Here is a 20,688-nt window from a genome sequence, read left to right as displayed (position 1 = left end):
CCCCTCTTTCTTTTCTCTTGGGCACATGCCCTAGGTCTCCCTCCCCCACGCTCTCCTCATATGGGGGCTTACAGATGGAGAGGTGACCTTTCCAACACCTCTTGCCCCTCCTGCTCGAAGATGGTCAACGACCTCTCACGGTGTGGCATGCTTGCTGAGATTGATTACAAAATTGCAATGAAGGCTTCCTTCACCCAACACTACCAAGGCTCACCTCTATAAAAAGATAGTGACGATCCCGACAATGCAACCACTGTAACCAGCCCCTTAAAGAAACTAAAGCAAAGTAATCCTCATCTACTCATTCATAAACCTCATAAATAGCCACAATGCAAGCTTCAGTCACTTCCACCACTTAGTACTTAGAAATAAACTTCAACAATAACAATGGGGAGGTGAGAATGCCCTTGCTCAGTGAAAACAATGCACAATAAACCCATTGGAACCAAGTGCCTTGGCGACCCTTTTGGTATTTAATGCTTCTAAATGGAAATGCTTTACACCAGGGGGGCCTTCTTCTCTTCCTCTGACATCTTTTTCCGAGGCGATTTTCACCTCTATCCTGCAACAAATCTAGACTTGACAGGCTGCTCAAATTATCTGAATGTTTATGGCCTTCCTGTTTGCTGCCGCTAAACTTTTGTGCTTCCTGGTTACTGCCCTTGAAACCCAAAGTCTTCCCGTGCAAAAGGGCATAAGCTGTAGTGGATTTTCTATCAGATGAGACATATTGGAGACTTCGGTTTTGGTGTAGTAGTCCCGAATTTCCTAGGACAGCCCACAACAATACTTCTCGGTATGTTCGCACCTGTAAGAACTCACAGGCAGCAAGGCTTCCCAAAGCTTTTTATTGTTTGGATGCATTCCTAGGGACTTCTGGGAAGTATCACTTCCCCAAGGCTAGTCCCCCAAGCCAAAGGTAGTCACGGTTACCAAATTCACGTTCCCGTGACAAGAATAGAGTATTGTTTTCTTGAACTTGTTTCAAGGAAACGCTACTCATAAATGAGAAGTCTTGAGAGCCTGATGCGCTCAAGTATCGGTACAAGTGATCATTGGCCACGTGTTTCTTTCTCTTATTTGGGAATTGAAGTTGGAGTTTCAGCCAAAGAAGTCGAGGGGAATAGAGAGCCCTTGGAAGAAGCAACCAGTATTATTACGAAACTGTTGAGGTTATTTGCAAGGAAGATGATAAGCAGAGTATGGAAAAACTCATGAATTTCTATTATTATAGTCTTGTGACTGTTTTGGAACACCTTCCTTCCACCACCAGCATAAATGGCAAGAGTTAGGGCATGTGAAAGGCAAAGCCGTCAACTCCACAGAAAACAAGGGCATGTATTTGCCAAGAAAGAAAAAAAGGGTTCTGAATTTGCCAATGAATCATCTCTGCTGTTTTGCACAAAAACGACCGGCAGCTGAATGCTTTTTTAGTAAAACTTGCTGGGCCAGCAAGATTGCACTCCCCCGAGATGGGATAAGTGGAAACAGGTCTGAAAACTACCTCAAAAGTGGGGCAACAACTCAAAACAGTAGGCAGCCTGTTCAGAACAAAACAAACAAATCCGGTACAGCTCGAAATTATGACTGTAGCAGCCACGAAATGCAGTCTGCAGACTTCTTTTGTAAGTGGCCAGTGAAAAAAAAAGGTGCAGCAAGTCCCAAACAGCAAAAACGCCTTTAAAAATAGCTCAACCTGCACCATTTTGGCTCCAGATGAAGGCAGCCTGATGCAAAAGCCCTCCATGAGTGAAAGTTGAAACGCCTCCTTCAAGACAGCAAAATCAGATCGAAACCAGTCAAAACAGAAGCAATCTTCTCCGTTTTTGGGGCGGCCAGTAGAAGAACAGCTGCAAGAGGACGCTCCACACCAAAACTGAGCTCATCCACGAAAAAACAGGGCAGCTGATCAAAAACGGGATGGAGCAGCAACTTTCTTGCAACGAAATACCTGTCCCCAAGGGCACAGAAGGGGAGGGGAGGAAGGAGGAGCCAAACTGTGAATTCATTTGCTGTCTAGGCTGCTGACCGCACAAGCATAGGCATTTGACCAATTTGTATGACGTGCTAAGGTGGACAAGCTGATTTCAAGCAGTTAATCCAACTATAGTGGTGTTAAGCCTAATTTCTAAATACTTAGGACATGGTACATTTAGGACTTAGGATAGTACTAACTGTCCTAGCTGTGAATTCATTTGCTGTCTAGGCTGCTGACCGCACAAGCATAGGCATCTGACCAAACTGTATGATGTGCTAAGGTGGACAAGCTGATTTCGAGCAGCTAATCCAACTAAAGTGGTGTTAAGCCTAATTTCTAAATACTTAGGACATGGTACATTTAGGACTTAGGATAGTACTAACTGTCCTAGCTGTCCTACACTAATAGGCCTTAGCATCACTTCGATCTCCCTAACAAGTGACCACTTTCTTACTTCCTAACCCCAAGGCACCCCCCTACGGGCAATGCTACACCCAACTATCATTGATGTAACATTTCCCCCCCTTAAGAAGAGTTGATGTCCGTGGCAACGATATTATGAAATAGGTTTTGAGTTTTCTCTCACTTTCCCAGGTGGCATTTTCTTTTGAATCTTCTTTCCACTTTATAAGGTATTCTTAAATAACTGCATGGCACGCACACCTTTCTTTGATATCAGGAATTCCTTGTGGTTTCGCACTTTCTTCGAATTCCAATTCTCTTGTATGTGGATTCACTTAACTTTTAGCTCTATCCCGAGCTATACTATTCTAGGGTCGTTTTCAATCCACACTCCATAAACTTGTCGATGGCTTGCTTCAACCCATTGTCAATAGTGGCCAATGATTTTGTAAAGATTCTGCCTAGTGATGACTTCCAAGCAGCATAGGCAGCATTCAGTTCGGTGCTTTAATCTCAATTTGGGAGGAGAGCTGCTCCCTCCATTGCATCTCTTGTGCTTGGACCTCCTCATGGGCAGCTCCCTTACACGTAAGAAGCCTTTTTTAAGATTCACATGCCCTTATGGCATGTTTACAGCAGGACTTGAATAAAATATGCAGGCCCCCTTGTAAACCCTTTCTTAACTCTGCCTGTCTCCCTGCCACTTGTAATCTTCTCTCTTTTTAGAGCCGTTCAGAGGTTGTGCGAACATTCCACTAGCACTCCACATGCCCAAGCCCATGCACGCTCTTTGGGCCACCCAAACAGTCATTATTAACTCAGTAGCTGCAACTATGTCAGGTACACAAGGGTGAAAATGAAACTACCAAGGGAAATTTTCATTAGCCTTGTGACAAGTAGATTCGCCTTGGTAGGAGAGGCATTGCCTATGAGACCCAAAATGTGAAAACAATCACACCTCTAACAAGCTACTGATAAATATAAGAAAATAAAGGCAAGCTTGTGGAAGAGGACGTGGCGCGGTTTTTTGGGAAGGCAGCCGGGGGGGGCGCTGCTGTGCAGGGCGCTTCTCTTCACCTGCAAATCACATCATTTGTCAGTCATGAGTCACCCTCATGGGGTGATGGGTACCCCATTGGGAGTCCTAGTGTCTCTTGAACATATCCGAGATCAAATGCTAGCGTCCCTCAACTCCTTACTAAGCACTTTTAGTCATGGATAGCGTTGACGCCGAGATGCAACAATCATGGTACCACGAATCGGATAGGTGCTCGCAAGTCTTGTATCCAATGTTCTACTACCCTGGTGTGTCTAGATCTCAAGGTCACAATCCCAGCACACCCCAGCCACTTCTCCTCCTATGAAGAAAAAGTTAGTAATCTCATGTTCTCTAGGACCATGACCCATAGCGGACTTCACGAGTCTAGATCTGAGTGTACTCCATGTTCCAAAGTTGTTCCTCCCAAATCACATGTCATGTCAGTCTCACGAGTCACCCTCATGGGGTGATGGGGATCTCACTACGAGTCCTAGTGTCTCCTAAACACATCCGAGATCAAATGATGGCGTCCCTCAACTCCTTACAAAGCACTTGTAGTCATGGACAACATTGACCCCGAGATGCAACAATGATTGTACCACAAATAGGATAGGTGATCGCAAGTCTTGTATCCAATCTTCTTACTACCCTGGTGAGTCTGGAACTCAAGGAGTCAAGGTCACAATCCAGGCGCACCCCAGCCACTTCTCCTCCTATGAAGAAAAAGTTCGTAATCTCCTCTTGTCTAGGACCATGACCCATAGCGGGCTTCACAATCCTAGATCTGAGCCAATTGACCTCGTGTACTCAAAGTGCAGTACATCAATTCAAGCAGCCCCATTCAATTGATGCAGTTCCTCCAGGTAACGATTTGATGAAGATGAGACTAGATTAACGATATTGCATACTCCATGGCTATTGGTGATGACCCAAAGCAGAGCAGAAGGCCAAGACTAAGAGAGTCCCTCAATCCCCCTCCTTTTCCATCCTCATGTAGATCCGTTGTGCCCACTAGTGTGCTAAGCCAAGCTAATATACCAAAAGCACAGACTTCAAAGACTTGGCAAAAAAAAACCAAAACATAAAAAGACTTGGCAAAAGGACCATTCCACCACTCCCCCCTTTTGCATTGAAGGCGTCCAGATTCTGAAGTGCAGATTAATTGCACACCCACTGTGCTAATGCACAAAAAAATGTAAATTTTTGTTTCCTAGGTTTGAGATCTCTTTCTGCATGTAGATGGAATTGTCAAAATTTATTGGTGGTTTGTTTCTTAATTTGTAGCAGCCATATCAGCATGTTCATATGTTGAGAAGACATCATCTCCTCCCTCTCCAAAAGCAAATTTAATGTGCTTGCTTCTGCAGGATAGCATGGAGATAGAAGAGATCCTTGATCCCTAGCTTAGGGGTTCTTTCAATCTCCTCATGGCAGTTTTGAGACCCTCCTAGTACACCTCCCCGTGTTCCTCCTCATTGGGGGGGGCTCACAGGTGGGGAGGTGAACTTGATAATCCTAACAATATTGCAAATGTTTGAGGCTGGTAAGGCGGGATTAGAATGCAATTTTGCTTTTAGTGTTTTACAAACTGTACAATAAAAGAGAAAGATCTAGGCACCGTAGTGCTTGAGAATAAAATAGGCAAGATTGGCAAAATAATGAAGGGGAAACAGGGGCAATTTAGAGGACCTTTAGAGGCCTCTTACCTGGGAAATGTGGAGGGACTATATAAATCCCCATCCACCCCTATTTGTGTACTTTTTTATGTGAGATCTAATCCTATCTACTCCCACCTCCTTCCTCCTACGTGCTGTCTACACTCTCTCCCGATCTCTCTCTATCTTTCTTCCCCTCACTCCTCTCTCTTTTCCTCTCCCTCTACCCCTCTCTCTCCTATCTCTCTCTCTCCTCTTTCCTCTCCCCTCTCCTCTTCCCCTGCCATCTCTGGTGCTCCACCAATTCAGCCCCGGCCTCCTTTCATTGCAAAAAGCCATCACCACACTAGAGCAGGCCCCCAAACCTTGAGGACCAAATCCAATTCATGACAGTCCCTTCAAAGTTTCCTAGGACCGGCCACAAAAAACTGTACGAATACCTGGACCAACATATCTGTGTTAAAAATGCTCAGTCCCTAGAAATAAACTGGGTAAGTCCTTAAATGTTCCTTTTGAGGTGTTTGCACGCTGTGTCCAGAAAGCTTTGGCAGAAAGTATGCTTTTGAGATACCTTCTCATCTTGCTCTTGTCATTACAAGAACAAAAGCAAACAGAAAAATTTGCACACAATTGGATCTCACTTACCCAGGGATAATATCTTTGTATACAGCAAGCAGAGAAAGCATTGCCAGTCTGGCAATATTTCCATCTTTATCTGTACAAAACTCTTGCAGATCCTTCAATGAGTCAATGTTATTTTCTGGATTAGCAAGCACTACTGTTCCAAGCTCAGCCATATGAGCTCGTGCTTCTGCAACTCTCTCCTCTGCAGAAAGGTCATTCCTCAATTCTTCCTGAAAAAACAGCTTCAAGAAACAATTATAACCCAGTCCATCCTGAAGGAATGTATTCGACCAAAAAAGATCTGTCAATTCACACAGAAAAACTCAGAAAGTTGCAGTGCATAAAAGCCTTTTGGAGAACCGAAAAACTCAGAAAGTGTGGAGTACATGAAAAACTCAGAAGGCTAAATTGTGTATTAAACTTCTTTCACAAAACTCTGTAATTACCAGTGCCAATGACTGCAATGCTGGAGGTACATGAATTTCAGCAGTTTCCCCATTCATAACCTGTTTTGCCACTTTCCGTGCCCTCTTCTGCTTGTTTTTTAAATCAACTTTTGAACCCTTCTGTCTGCCCTCATCAGCTTTGTCTTGCTTATTGCCTAGCTCTCCAAGAGTTTGTTTCAAGGAAGCAGTCTGTTTAGCCTTCCGCACGAGTACCTTTCTGTCTTCCAGACTCAATGAATTTTCCTTTCCACCTATTCAAATCAAACATGAGACATCAGACTCTCACAAGAAACATAGAATGATATCTTGAAAAGCGGGAGGAGTATACAAGGGGGGAACAAAGAACTTCCATCAAGACTCTGATATCATGTTAGAAAGAAAGAAAGAAATATATAGTAACGTCCACGGGAGGCCTCGTGGGCCTATGGGACAAAGCGCACGGAAAAGCGAACTCATACAAGCCTCAATGGCCTTGAAGCAAAGGGTACGCTAATCTATGCTAACAGAATCATAATCATATCATATCAATCAATCTCTCCAGGCACTAGGACGAAACCGAAGCCTGGTACAGTGATGGCTCTCTAGTGGGCTGCGAAAATATCTCGTATCTGCGTCTGTCGAGCTGTCTCGAGCTGTGTCGGGGGGCACGGTCTCCTCGCTCTCTGGACTCTCTGGGCTATGTCTAGAGTGAACCCTCGTCTCTATCGATCTCCTCTGAGAAAAGCTGTGATAGGTCGGACCTCAATAGAGTGTACTCTGGGGGCTCTCTGTCGCACATGTGGCCTCTGTGTCCCTCTCTCGGCGGTACTGTGCCGGCTGCTCATCCAGACTGCTCTCATATCGGCTAGCTCCTCTCCCTCCACTCCACTGTGTCCGGGGGCTGACTCAAATGTATAGAAGTCTGTGACGTGCTGCTGTGCCCGGTCACCCTCTATGTCCTGTAGTGGTCTGAATAACCCCTGCTGCTCTTTGATCTGTCGTAGAAGCGCCTCCTTGTGTCGCCGCATGTTCATCAGATAGAGTCCAATACAGACCTGGTCATGGAAATGGATCAGTCGTGACAAAGGACCAAAGCCATTCCCTTCTAGGTAGAGACAATGGTAGCGTCCTCAAATCTCATAATAGGCTGGGCAAACACAAAGGAAATGCTCCTCTGTCTCAACCGCCCCTAGCATACATAGCGTGCAGATCCGCTGCTCTCCCTGCCTCAAACCTCAGCTGATGGGATGAAACCTACATCTGACCAATGGCAATCCTCAGTGCATGAGATACTCCTCTATCCTCAAGATACTGGGGTCTGATAATGAATCCCTCCTCTGATACTCGCAGGAAATGGTCGCGATAGAACTCGGTCTTGGTGGGGAGTTCATGGTCCTCCCCCCAAAGTCCGCGATGTGTGAAGCTAGAGGAACCGTATAATACGGTTGATCTCATCTTGCGGGATCAACTCAGGAGGTGCATCCATGCTGTACTAAAAGGAGGGAAGCCTATCCATCTGGACACCGTGCCTAGCAAGCCATGTAAATATGTGTGCATACATGTGTCTTCCCCGCTTTCTACGAGTCGTCTGGATGACTCTAGGGCCAATCTCGAAAGTCTCCAATGGGGTAAGTCCCACACCCTGTGGATGAAAGTCACTGTCTGAAAGATGGCGTCAACCTAGAGAGGCGTCATGGCGAACTCTGCCTATACTATCTCATGTGGAACTAAGGGCTTAGATCGGATCATCCTGGATCCCATCGTCACCTATAACCGCTCGAAGCTCCTCCAATCTGTCCTCGGAAGATCGCACCCCCAGAAAGGTGCTGCATACATGACAGTCGATCGCACTAGTGTGTCGAAAAGCCAGCCCTTCATTGGTGGATCTTGGAAGTGCGCCTAGAAACATTGCCGCTCTAGCCTAGCCAAAGCACGCCCTCGTGTGAGTCGTGCCTGGGCTGCATGTTTCATCGAGAAGATGGGTCCTGTGAAGACTGCTCCCAGATATATGTGTGACTGCACTATCTCCACTCGTTCACCAGCTCGTGAGGTGTTGAAGATCATAACCTTAGTTTTCCCAAGGTTAACCGTTAAATCTCTCTCTGCAAAACACCTCTAAGGCCTCCAGATCTCTCTGTAGTCCCTTTGCTGAAGAGGATATGAGGACTATATCATCAGCATATAGCAGTATCTGCATGAGGAGATCCCCTAGAGATGAGCCCTCACCACCTATGCGATCTATGAAAGATGTGATCTCATCAATGTAGAGTCCAAAAAGAGTCGATGTTGGGTCTGCGCCCTTTCTCCTCAGTGGACCTTCTGTGGTATATAAGCTCTCTTTTGCCTCAGAAACCCCTATTGACCGATATCAAAGCTCTATTGAACTAGCCAAGGATCTTGTATTTCATGCTCGGACAAAGTAAACCCTGGAGATAGTTCACTAAATTGCCCTAGGGGTTAAAATTAACTAAGGTAAAAAAGAGTGGTGTGGATCGATCTTAAGTTCTAGATTAGGATATCCATGATGTTTTGTCATGGACAAGGGCTAATGTGGCAAGCCCCCATACACAACCATCATGGATAAAGGGGATGGTTGCCACATGGCACCAATCCATTGGTTTATCTCATGTGGCAAGCCCCCATACACAACCATCATGGATAAAGGGGATGGTTGCCACATGGCACCAATCCATTGGTTTATCTATGCATTGTATAGTGGACACTTACATCATAGTCCAAGATCTGGATGAATTTGTAAAAAATGGCCGATGTGGATAAGGTTGACTCAATTTTGCACCCATTAAAGGGGATATAATTACATGGGATGTTGTGGCTCACTATATAACTTGTGCTTGTAGTTTCTGAGGTTTCATGCTTGGGGTACAGGAATTTCAGCAAGGCTAGTCAAGCGATTCCAAGGGCATACTAGCTCTACTTAACACTAGAACTCCCAGGGACACATGTTTGCGCTACTTTTCCTATGATGTGTGCAAATATTTAATTTTTAAAAGTGGATTAGTATAAGGGGGAGCGGCTTTTTTTGTGGTTTCAGAAATTCAATGATTCTCCCCCCAAATGGGGGGGGAGATAGGGATTAGGTATATGGCTCAGGCTTTTGGTATGCGCCAATGGAATGGTCCCAAATGTCTGAGGGACTTTGCACCAGCCCACCCACACATGAGTCTTCAACCACCAAACTAGAAGCTTTTTACGTAATTAAAGAGGGCTTCAGATGCCTAGGACATACAGGGTGGAGAGTCCCCTAGGTGCATCCAGAGGGGAGAGGCTTCCTTCCCTATCCAGTTGCAACATACATTTGACTATTGATGCTTTCAAACATATTCCAATTAATCTTCCAAGTGGAAGCATTTTTGTCTAGTGCGGAAGCATAAGCATAATTGAAAGACAAATAAGGACTCTGAGATGCTGTCCTCTGTGAGACGAACTACTGCCCACAAGGGAGGCTGTTGGTTGTAGATCTGCTGAACAATGTGTATGCAGCTGCTGGTCTACTAACCTCCACGTGTGCAGAGTGTCGACTGCACTGCTGAAGAACTAGCATTAGGAGCTGATGGAAACAATGAGGCTCAAGGCTCTATTAGACTAGGAGGACCTGATCTGGACTGACCAGTCTGTGGGTCTGACTGACCAGGCTCCTGACCTAGTCGACTTGCTCTGTGGTTCGGACGAACTGGCTTGGTTGGTCCGTAGACCCTATAAATAGGCCCGCATCCCTGCTGTTGTCCTTTGCATTTTGCTGCCTGCTGCTGACTTCTTGAGAAGGCAGCCTTTTGTCCCAGATGGTTGCTGATGCTTTGAAAGGTTTTGGCCAGGCACAAAACCGATCCCCCCCCCCCAAAAAAAAACCCAAACACAGAAACAAACACCCAAAAAAAAAAAAAAACTCACCGTACGGATGGAGTTTGAGGATCTCTGGGTAATCTGCTAAAAACTCTTCATCCAACCAAAATGCCTCAAACAAGCTTCTGTGTTTGAACTTGTATGCAGCAGAACTTGCTAAATGTGAAATCCAACTATTTGTTCATTGGCTAAGCTCATCTCTAATTTTTTGAATCCTGTATAGATTATACTGTCACGGGGGCGTGAAATTCCAAGTACTTTAATGTACTACAAGACCGTGACAACTTTGGTTTTAAAAGTCCAAGCATGGGCATAATAATGTGTAATTAAACGCGGCATGGTGACTAGCACATAAGCGTAATTAATCCCTAGGCCCAAAGGCATTCCAAGGAATTAAAAGAGTGGTTGTTTGGAAATGATGATGTGGCATTTTTAATGGGCCCCCTAGAAGGCATTGTACCTTCAGTGGCCCCCCTAGAGTTCCAGGTGGCTCTAGTGCCTTCTACATGCTCCTTTGCCATTCCTGGACCTTCCTGGGCCTTCTAAACTTCACATATGTGGTTTTCTCTCTCATCTTCTCCCTTTGTTGAGATTTTGGACTGGTTTTTCAGCCTGCTTCAGCTGAATTCCGTTTTTCTTCAGAACTCCTCACCCGTTTGGATTCCTCGACTTCCGTTTGGCCTGATGGCTTCCCCTCTGTCTCCCCTTCATAGTGATATGCTTTTCCCTCCGTGCGTTTGGTAGAACGGGCAGAGCTGAGCACTTCTTTTGCTGGTCGAATTTGCAAAAGTGGCTTTTTCTTGACCTTTTTGCTTCCGTTTGGCCCGATGGCTTCCCCTCTGCCTCCCCTTCGTAGTGATATGCTTTTCCCTTCGTGTGTTTGGTAGAACGAGCAGAGTTGAGCACTTCTTTTGCTGGTCGAATTTGCAAAAGTGGCTTTTTCTGGACCTTTTTGCTTCCGTTTGGCCCGATGGCTTCCCCTCTGCCTCCCCTTCGTAGTGATATGCTTTTCCCTCCGTGCGTTTGGTAGAACGGGCAGAGCTGAGCACTTCTTTTGCTGGTCGAATTTGCAAAAGTGGCTTTTTCTGGACCTTTTTGCTTATGCCGCCTCCTGGGCCTCTCCTCTTGCAAAGCTACAACTTTCTGTTGAATTTCGAGTGGTCCCACGCGCTGGTTGACTGGTTTTTCTCAGTTTTGGAGGACTTTCCGGCGATGAAACTTCTCCAAAACCTTCTCAATGCATTCCTCTCTGAAGCACGCTTCTTTTGAGTCCAAGAACTCCCATTTCTTCGTGACAGAAGTGCTTCTTTTCGCATTTTTCAGTGGAATTCTTGCTGGTCGGCTCTTGTAAATGCTCTTTCTTCATGCTTTTGCACTCCTCTTTGGCTCAGAATGCAATTGGGCATTGGCTACTATGTCCTCTTGGCGATTGAGGACTTGGTTCAAGTTTTCAGGGCTTGGTGAGTTGTGATTTTGCTGCTCCAATTTCTTTTTGCCATAAGCTATTGGTTGGCCTCGTGTGCCGCCTCTTTCTTGGCTCACAGGTGCCCAGGCAGTGCTACATGAGTCATTCTTTGGTTGGATACTTTGCTGAATTTATTTTGGAGCTTTGAAAAGCTTTGTGAATGCCATCTGGAAACCACTCAAAGAGAGTGCAGCTGGGGTGCAGTGTGATTGCATCTGGACAGCCAATGGAATTGCACTCGGAAAAGAGAATGCCTTTGGATTGAGCCTATGGGTTAAGTGCACTTATGTGATGGTGTTCTATGCTTGAAAGCCTTGCGAAGGCTTAGTGAATTGGGGCTGCGTGCTAGTTGCAGGGAAGGTCTCCCAGATGCAACTTGTAATCATTTCACTGTGAAATATAAAGAAATACCGAAAGGAGCGCCACGGTGTTTGGGGCCAATCGGGTGCACTTGTCTATGTTTGTTGAGCAGGGGCATTCTAGCCTCCATCCCTTTTTCAGTGGTTTTGTTTGTGAACAAATGGGTAAATGCCAAATGGTGATCATGCAATGGTTAATGGTTGTGATATATGCTTTGTGAGCTGTAAATAAGTACTGAAGTGATAAAAGGTTTAGTTCCACTACCCTCTAACTGATTAGAGGCCGGTTTCATATACCATTTCATTTCCATAGTTCTTCAGAAACAATCAACATCAAGCTGGCCCTGGACAAGAATTCACCTTTGAAGGGAGATAAAACGCCATTTATAACTCTATGGTATCATAAAGTTTAGATTTGCATGTTCTAGGTTCACCCAATTCCCCTTCCCAATGAAAGATATCCAAATCCGTGATGCCAATTGAAGTTGCTCGGGAACCAGACCACATAATGACAGGGTGAAAGAGACTTATACACAAGATCCCAATCAGGTTCAAGCATGACTTTGTCAACAATGGACAAACCTATCATTTACGTTACCTACCTTGCTTAGCCGTGATACCATGCTCATGATGAACAAAGAGGGAATTGGGAGAGGCTACTGCCATTGAAAGAGAGAATTACCTTCATCCTTCTTCACATGGGAAGTACGGTATTGAAGCTCTCCAGATAATGACTTGACTGGAAGGACATCAGCGGGCTCCACAGAATGGCCTTCGCCAGCTTCCTCTCTAAATGAAGGTGTGTACTTAGCTTTTTTCTCATAGTATGCCTCCAAGTTTTCTTCGTCCTTCTTTTTGGACTTCAGCCCGAGAACCTGCCTGCCCAAGTGAACAAATTGCAATTCAGATATTCTGAAGATAATCACAACATACAGAGCAGATATCCATAATGCAACAAATGAGGCTGCACATCCTAACACAATGAAAAAATCAACTAAGACATTTATAGTGATAAAGTAATGTTAAATCAATTGTTCCTTCGAGTACGAAAAAACTGAGACAGCCACACATCAAAGAGCAAAGCCTAGGATATATGATGCATTTGCAGATAGAGACGTGGTTCGGCGGGAATCCACTTGAAAGTTAACAAATGAAAATGCTGCTTTGTTAAATTTGTGGTTTCTTCCTTACTCTAAACCAGAGTCAGGAAGAAACCACACACACACACACACATATATATATATGTATACACACACACACATATATATTTATTTATTTATTTACGCATATATATGTGTGTGTGTGTGTGTGTGTGTGTGTGTCAATGCAACCCCACAGTGATCAAAACATAAATTTGTTAAAAATCATTCCTATGTTCTACGAATCTGGATCAAGAGCACAGTAGTTTTCTAAAGAAACACCAATTTTGCTTTGCTGACATAATTTCTGTTCCCCATGGGTTTCAGCAGCTAACCTAATTTTGCAGTAGGACACATGCATTAGGTCATAGTCGTGCACATGCCTTCGGCCAAACAGCTGCAGTTTTCCTTTTTTGTACACAGGTGGAGACCATAACGGGTACATTTATGGCAGCAAATCACATTTTGATGACCATATAATGGCAATCAGTAGAACAGCACTCAAATGAGGCCTAACCGTGGTTCTTTTATTGTGAATTTCAGCAGACTACAGTTTCATATTTGGTGCAAAATAGGTAGGATATGGATAGCATGGCCTATATTATCTTGGACTGCATGATGAGAAACATTCGCTGGCAAGTTGTTATAATAACTGCTGAACATACAATATCTTTCGTAGATGCATGGAATCTAGGGTTTCCTCAGGCTGAAGGATCTGCTTCTGCAACTGAATCTCTGTTCCATTGAGAGGCTTCGGTAGCCAGGAGTAGGCAGGAAAGGAAGGAATGTAGAGGCACTGGAGGTGAGGTACTGAACTGGGGAGAAGTGAGGGGGAGGGGCTTCATATAGGCACCAAACTGGCGGACCAGTAGGTCAGTTTGTTCAACTTTGTGGGGACATAAGGGCTGCCCAGGGACATGTTTGAAGACGTTATTATACTTTGACTAAGACAGGCACTGGAGGGTTTTTGGATCCTTTTTTGAGTTGATTTTGCAAGGTCACTGGACCCTTTCTGGAGCAGCAGGAGCCGCAGGAGGCTGCACAGTAGCAGGCCCCGACGCTGAAAGATGTGTGGTCTAGACCTTTTATAGGCCACTGGACCAGTTGGCCTGCAGACACGTCGGCCAGCCAACCAGGCTGGTCAGCCTACTGACCAACTATTAGAGTTAGGTTGGGACTCCTTGTGCCTTTGTGATCTACTGAGCTTTGTGCTTCTACTTTATTGGGCCTCCACTCTCCAATCCTAGGTTCTCAGGTCACCTTTAGCTAATTTTGCTATTATTTGTTACTCAGATCCATTTTGCCATGCTCTAGTGTTCCACACTAGGTACTGCCAGAGTTATTCAATCCTACTATCTGACATTAACCGACACGGCTGCTATTCTTTCACCTATAGAGTTGCATTCCTCTATCCGTCCATTGGTGATGGCGTACTTTGCAAGAACCTGTCTTTGGATGTAGTTGATGTGAAATTATGAGAGCGATTGCTACATATCAACATCCTCCACAAGCGGAACACTCCTCTTCTGAGGTTTGGTCAAATGCAATGCACATGAGGCATTTTCTTTCTTGATCTTTAGAGCCAATTGCTTTGCTAAGATCAGCTGCATTTTTGCGGCTGTCAGAACTGCAACACCAATGTCTTGCCTTTTGTGTGTAAAGTGGAGAGTCATGACATTCGAATCGACACTAAACTCCCCCATAGATCTCATCCAATCAGATCCCAAATGGGACCCATCTCCAAGGCAAAGGGATAACACGAGCTGCTTATTGGCAACCTTGGTCGATCTCCAAGGCTGCCAGCCTTACTTCTGCAAGGTCTTGGTGTCCCACTATCCAATAGCATATGAACAGTCCTGCCATCAATGTCACCTCTCAACCTAACTAAGTGTCTAAGCATTTTTGGCACCCATCAATGCATCAAGGGATATTCAATAGAGCTCTGACTGGACTGGGAGCATCCCAATACTGCTCCCCCTCATCCATTGAAGAATTTCCCTCAACCTCATTCCAGGTATGGAATGGCATAGCAATGTCGTGGATGCAACTCTGGAAATCTCAGACGGAGTACCAGCATTGGGCTGAGAGGTAATTCTCTCATTGTCCTAGATCCCTTGGCTGCCCAATGCAAACACACACCGAGTCATTAGTATGACTTGGGTCAAAGGGAAAATGGGGCATCTCGGGCTTCTCGGGCCCCAACCTCTGTATTTGCCCTACATCTTTGGCAGCATCTATCTCGGAGGTCAAAGGATAAGGAGCAAAACAGTGCCTTACCATTGGCTGTCCACCGGAGAAGTAAGGAGGTGTGTTTGCAGGCCACTCAAGCTCTAGGAGAGCATGCAGGCTGACAATGCTTTGAAGGTGTCACGAAGAGGAAGGAGAACAGTTTAGAAGTGACAAAGGTCCACATCTAGGCAGCACCTTGCTGCTAAATTGTGGCATACTATGTACAGGTTTTGTCCATCTTTAGTCAACATATATTTACTGTTTCTACTCTCATGAGCATAGGTTTGCATCTCTCTATGCACTTGTACACAATAACGAGAGAAGTAAGATTTGAAATAGCATTGTGCTGTTTCTAATGCTGCGTAGGGTGTTGGCTGTAGCAAGCAACCTCCACCTCTGTTTTGTAACACTGCCAGATCTAGATCAATGTCAGGCAATAGAATCGAGTCGTACTGAAAATCAATGATCGGTACCTGGAGGTGGCGTTGAAATCTCCAAGAAACTCGAGAAGTCCATGATATTTGGATATAAGGGAGCATACGGAGATGCTTCTCTCTACTCACCAAGCTCCCTACCAAAGTGCGAGGCCTCCAAGGAAAAGTAGCAAACTGCGATGAAGTATGCTGCGATGATATGCTCCTAATCCGGATCCAAAGGAATCTCGCATGTGGGGATGGGTCGTGCCACTCCACGGTGATCATCCCAGTCAGAGATGATCAGTATAGAACTGCTACACTGCCCAATCCTCATACCCCTCATGTCTCTCTAGTCTCATTCTGATACGATAACTTGCATGTGTAACCACAGGCTGTTGGTAGTGGGTGCTCTAGGCTCTGATGAGTCTCTATGTAGAAGACAATGGCTCATCCTATGTATATGACTCCGAGAAGTTCCCTGGCTCTCACCATAAGGTTCCATTATAGCTCCAAATGGTACAATCGGAGTCTCACTCCTATCAGTCTCATAGACCCCACCTCAGTAGGTGAGTGTGTCAACAAGCCCTTATCTAAGGCTAGTCAAGAGCCATCCCTCACGTACCACTGCCCAATTCCACTCTCTACGGGCGGCATCTTGCTGCTGTTTGTAGAAGCACTCGTCTCTCCTCTACCAGGTGACCCAAGGATGGAGGTCACAAAGGTGGTGGCATCTGAAACCGTGGAGCTGGTGCATGGAATCTCGTGGACCCTGATGTTGAGCCTTAATGACACTCATTGCTAGTGGGTATATGCTAGTGGCTGAGACCGCTGCCATTGCAGGCTCACATTACCCCAAATCCACCCACCTGCATGTTTGAATCTATCGAGGCTAATGATGGAGAGCAAATCTGAGACAAGAATGTCAGATTGATGTTGAGCTGAATAGATTCAGATTGATGTTGAACCAAGGTATATGCCTCTTTTATAGGCAAAGGAGCCTTATCCTATGACTCAGTCAACACACACTTGGCATCACTGATGATGTCAAACACAAGCACGTGGACATCATAGATGATGTCTATTAAAAAGACAATCACTAGAACTTATTCTCACTCGTACATACCAAACCACAACCCTGTTCATACTACAGACACCAAACCCCCCCTCGGACCAAAGGTGGTCAGACCTTCGGAAAGAAGTACCAATCTCCAACTTCACCGCAATACGGGGCCTGGAGTCCACACCTCCCGTTTCACAATCAATCAGCTTGCAACAAATAGCTGAGATCGTCGTCAATCCCCACCCCCTAGGGTAAAGCTGGACATTACGAAGCTTTTTATAAACAAACAAAAAATAGAGTCATATCTTAGGGGGGCTGCCCAAGGCAGAGAACCTTCATTTTCACATACATAAATAGAGCACTTAGAAAACATACTCTTCATCCTGAAGATTAAGGTCTTTGAACAGTGCATGCATTTATTTTAATGTCTCAACACTGGTTTCTTCTTCTTCATCTTATGCAACCAGATTATGTGAGAGATTCAGAAGAGAACTGACATTTCTAATCCAGCCAAAGCCGCAGCAATAAGGCTATGCAGGGTAGCAACAGCAGCACACAACCGAACACATCAAAATTTTGAAAGCGACGTCAAATCAAGTATGTTTGAAATGATTCGAGCGCCACGTAAACATACTTAGTAATAGTGGACGTATCGAGGTTGGAAAGGAACCCAGCATAGCGGCCATGCTGAGTAACAAATCTAATATCGTCGTCGGAAATATTCACGTCGTCTGCCGCAACCTCGGGAGGAAGCAAGGGAGTTGTATGTGCATGACTCTGCCAACGCCACATTATTAATGCGGTTACAGAAGATAAATATTACAGAAAACCATGTTTGGACGGAAAAGGTGGTGCACCTGCGACTTCCGATTGCGTTTTCGGGAGGACATAGCTGCCGTTTTGTGGGCAGAGGGATGCACCTGAGAAAGGCGACCTACATTCAGTCCTGAGTGTGTGATTTTCCGCCGTTGTCGAATCGTTTACAATGTTTGGCCCTCGTTACACATTAAATTAAGTCATGAGGAGCAGCAAAGTTGATGAAAAACTCTGTCGCTCCTTTCTTTTAGTGCTGTCTGATATGTTGATTCTTCTGGATCCTTGTGTCTCCCTTGGCTCGCTCCCTGTGTGCGTTGAGGGAGCTGTCGTTCAATGCCGATAACAAGATGCAACTTTTGCACCACTAGAAGAAGCCCTAGATTTCAGGGTTGTCCGCCCTGCCCAAGCTTATGTTCGCTACCGAAAGATCCTGTCGCAGCCTTGAGTTCTCAGTCACATTTGTGCAGCTTGATGGAAGCCATTGAAGGTTTAGGGAATGATATACTTTTCATCATAATGCATTTACTACATACTTGGCAAGGCTTGACAGATGGTATTTGTTTTATCCACAACAATATGGAGATTTTAGCCCTATCTCCTCATAGATTTCTCATTGGGCTTGTCAGATCATGCCCCATTATGGATAAATCTGCAACTTGGTATGCCACTGGATGATTTGCCAACTCTTTCCAACAGATTACTGCATGTTAATCAAGCTTATTTCCGACATTAATATTTCCAGCAAATGATCAGACTTGCAATTCATCCCTTGCCTTTGCATGCCCAGGAGGACATGAATTATGCTTGGGACAGTTTTGTCTCTCGTATACAGAATGTCATTAGGGAGTATGGAAACTGGCACATGGCTACATGGAGGAATGAGGTCAAATGGGCAAAAAGGACAGCACAACAATTGACTGAATTTTCACATTTAAGGCCTCTCTCTGAATCAGAAAATGATTCCCTTTCACATGCTCGGATCAAATTGACTGATAATGATCAGAGGAAATTGCACAAATGGCAGATTAGAGCAAGAATGAAGCCCCTCATGGATAAGGGCTGCTCATCAAAAGCCTTCTTCCAGGGACTGCATGCTACTCGAAAGAAAAACTCATGTCTAAGGGTAAGGAAGCTAGATGGCTCTTGGACGCACTCTTTCTCTGATCTCCAAGATGAATGCCAAAATTACTTCCAAAAATTGTTCTCTACCCCTGGCTCCCCATCAAATCAAATGGCTAATGCGAGGACTGAATTTCTTCAATATGTTTCTGAGATAGTGGAAATGGATGATGCTCTTACATTCAACAGACCTTTTACTGACGCAGAACTTGATAATGCATTGTCCCACCTCGACAAATACAAGTCCCCTGGCTGGGATGGTCTTACGGTGGAATTGTATATTTCCTTTTGGGATGATTTGAAAGATGTTCTCTTACAAATGATCAATGTTGCCTGGCAAGAAAATCACTTGCCGCACCTTTGGAAGCATGGCATAATCAAACTTGTGCCCAAAAAACATCTGTGTGACCATATGTCAGATTGGAGGCCTATTACATGGATGCCTATAGTTTACAAACTCATTGCCAAAATGATTATGTATAGGCTTCATGGGATACTGAATGCGGGCCTTCATCCTCATCAGTATGGGTTTGTGCCGCGAAGACAAATCCATGACAATATTTCCAATGCATTGACTGCAATTGAATATGCTAAGTACTCGCATCAAGATGTGCTCATATTGCAGGTAGATATCACTAAGGCATTTGACACTATTCAATGGGATTTTATCTCTCAAATCATGACAAAGTTGGGCTTTGGTCCCAAGATAGCAAATGCAATTTATTGGCTTTATTCTGGCTCTACCTCTAAGCGCATTCTTGGGAGTCATCTATCTCAGTCATGGACATTGGGTAGATCAGTTAGACAGGGCTGCCCTCTTAGTGCTCTCTTCTATGCCATTGCGACCCATCCCCTCTTGATGTATCTTGATCATCTTACAAACACAGGACAGATCACTGGTCTTAAAATCCTTGGGGCTGCATCTTTTTTGGCATAGGCATATGCTGATGATTCCTTCTTTATGCCACAGAACTCTCCCTCGAAAGTTCACATGCTTATGACCACATTATCATTGTATGGATTAGCAGCGGGATTGCATGTCAACTTTGACAAATCTAAATTGCTTCCCCTGAAACAATGTGACTGGCATTCTATTCTCTGGCCAAGTTAGGTAGTGCATTCCAAAGATGTAGTTAGGCATTTGGGATATCCTATAGGATGGCATATCACCAGGAAGCAGCATTTAAAATGGACCTTCCAAAGACTTCAACATAAACTGGAATATTGGAAAATTTCTACTTGGCCACTTCATCTCAGGCTCAGAATAGTACAGTCTATTGTAATGTCCTATGTTCAGTTCTTTTTGCCTTTGCTACATTGGTCCTCTAGAGATATTTCAGCCTTTATGTCTCAAGCTATGGAGCTGTTATGGAGGACAAAAACTACTGTGAAAGCATTGAGACTGATGAAGATGGAAATGGTGTGCTCTCCTAGGATGCATGGGGGACTTAATGTTCTCAATATCAAATATATGTACTTGCAAGGAAGGCGACTATGCTCCATACTTTTTTCCGTCAACAACAGCCATGGACTTGTATGATAGCATCCATGTGTGTCAACATGAGGACATCTGCTTATGGCCATTGGACTACTGATCATTGGGAGGTTGTCATTAGGATATTTGTAGGGAAGATTCCTGGCTGCCCTTTCTCTACTGCTTTGATACTTGACTGGAAACAAGTACTTTCCAAGGTCAAATGGGCTCTTGATAATCGCAAACTTAGTGAGGAAAGAAAGTATTCATTGGAGTGCCATCTTTGACATTCCACTTGCTTTACAGGAACCTGTTCGGGCATATAATCTCATGAAATTGGGAATTAGATACATCAATGATGTGGTAGATGATCAGGGCTATGTCTTATCTTTTCCTTAGGCCACTGCCTCCTATGCATTGGGAATGCATCATAGGTCGATATGGAAGAAAATTGCAGATCTCTTATATCCTTTTCTATATGTTCCTCCTATGGCTGACATAGACAGGCTTATGGATTGGCAATTGCACCCCTCTGCTACATGCTCTCATCCTGTTCCTCTGCTTGTTTTGACCTCCATCAAAGCCTACAAGCTTCTTCAGCCTACTCCATGGATTCAGCAATATTCT

General features: G+C 44.7%; 1 protein-coding gene across 1 annotated transcript in view; it reads right to left on the bottom strand.

Moving 5' to 3' along the window:
* The window catches only part of LOC147885336 (binding protein), a 92,461-nt gene extending 74,497 nt beyond the window's left edge, over window positions 1–17,964 (bottom strand). Inside the window, exons 1-5 of the mRNA XM_087396522.1 lie at window positions 17,510–17,964; window positions 17,287–17,429; window positions 12,491–12,687; window positions 6,145–6,395; window positions 5,720–5,928 (exon numbers count right to left, since the gene is read on the bottom strand). Coding sequence (XP_087252648.1) covers window positions 5,720–5,928; window positions 6,145–6,395; window positions 12,491–12,687; window positions 17,287–17,429; window positions 17,510–17,542 — 833 coding nt within the window. The 5' untranslated portion in view covers window positions 17,543–17,964. The remainder of the gene's footprint in view (window positions 1–5,719; window positions 5,929–6,144; window positions 6,396–12,490; window positions 12,688–17,286; window positions 17,430–17,509) is intronic.
* Window positions 17,965–20,688: the final 2,724 nt, after the last annotated feature.

The sequence above is a fragment of the Dipteris shenzhenensis genome, chromosome 25 (genome assembly GCF_047967505.1).
Source record: "Dipteris shenzhenensis isolate YYH24624 ecotype China chromosome 25, Dip_SZ_1.0, whole genome shotgun sequence".
NCBI lineage: Eukaryota > Viridiplantae > Streptophyta > Polypodiopsida > Gleicheniales > Dipteridaceae > Dipteris > Dipteris shenzhenensis.
This window is presented reverse-complemented; position numbering and strand designations above follow the sequence as displayed.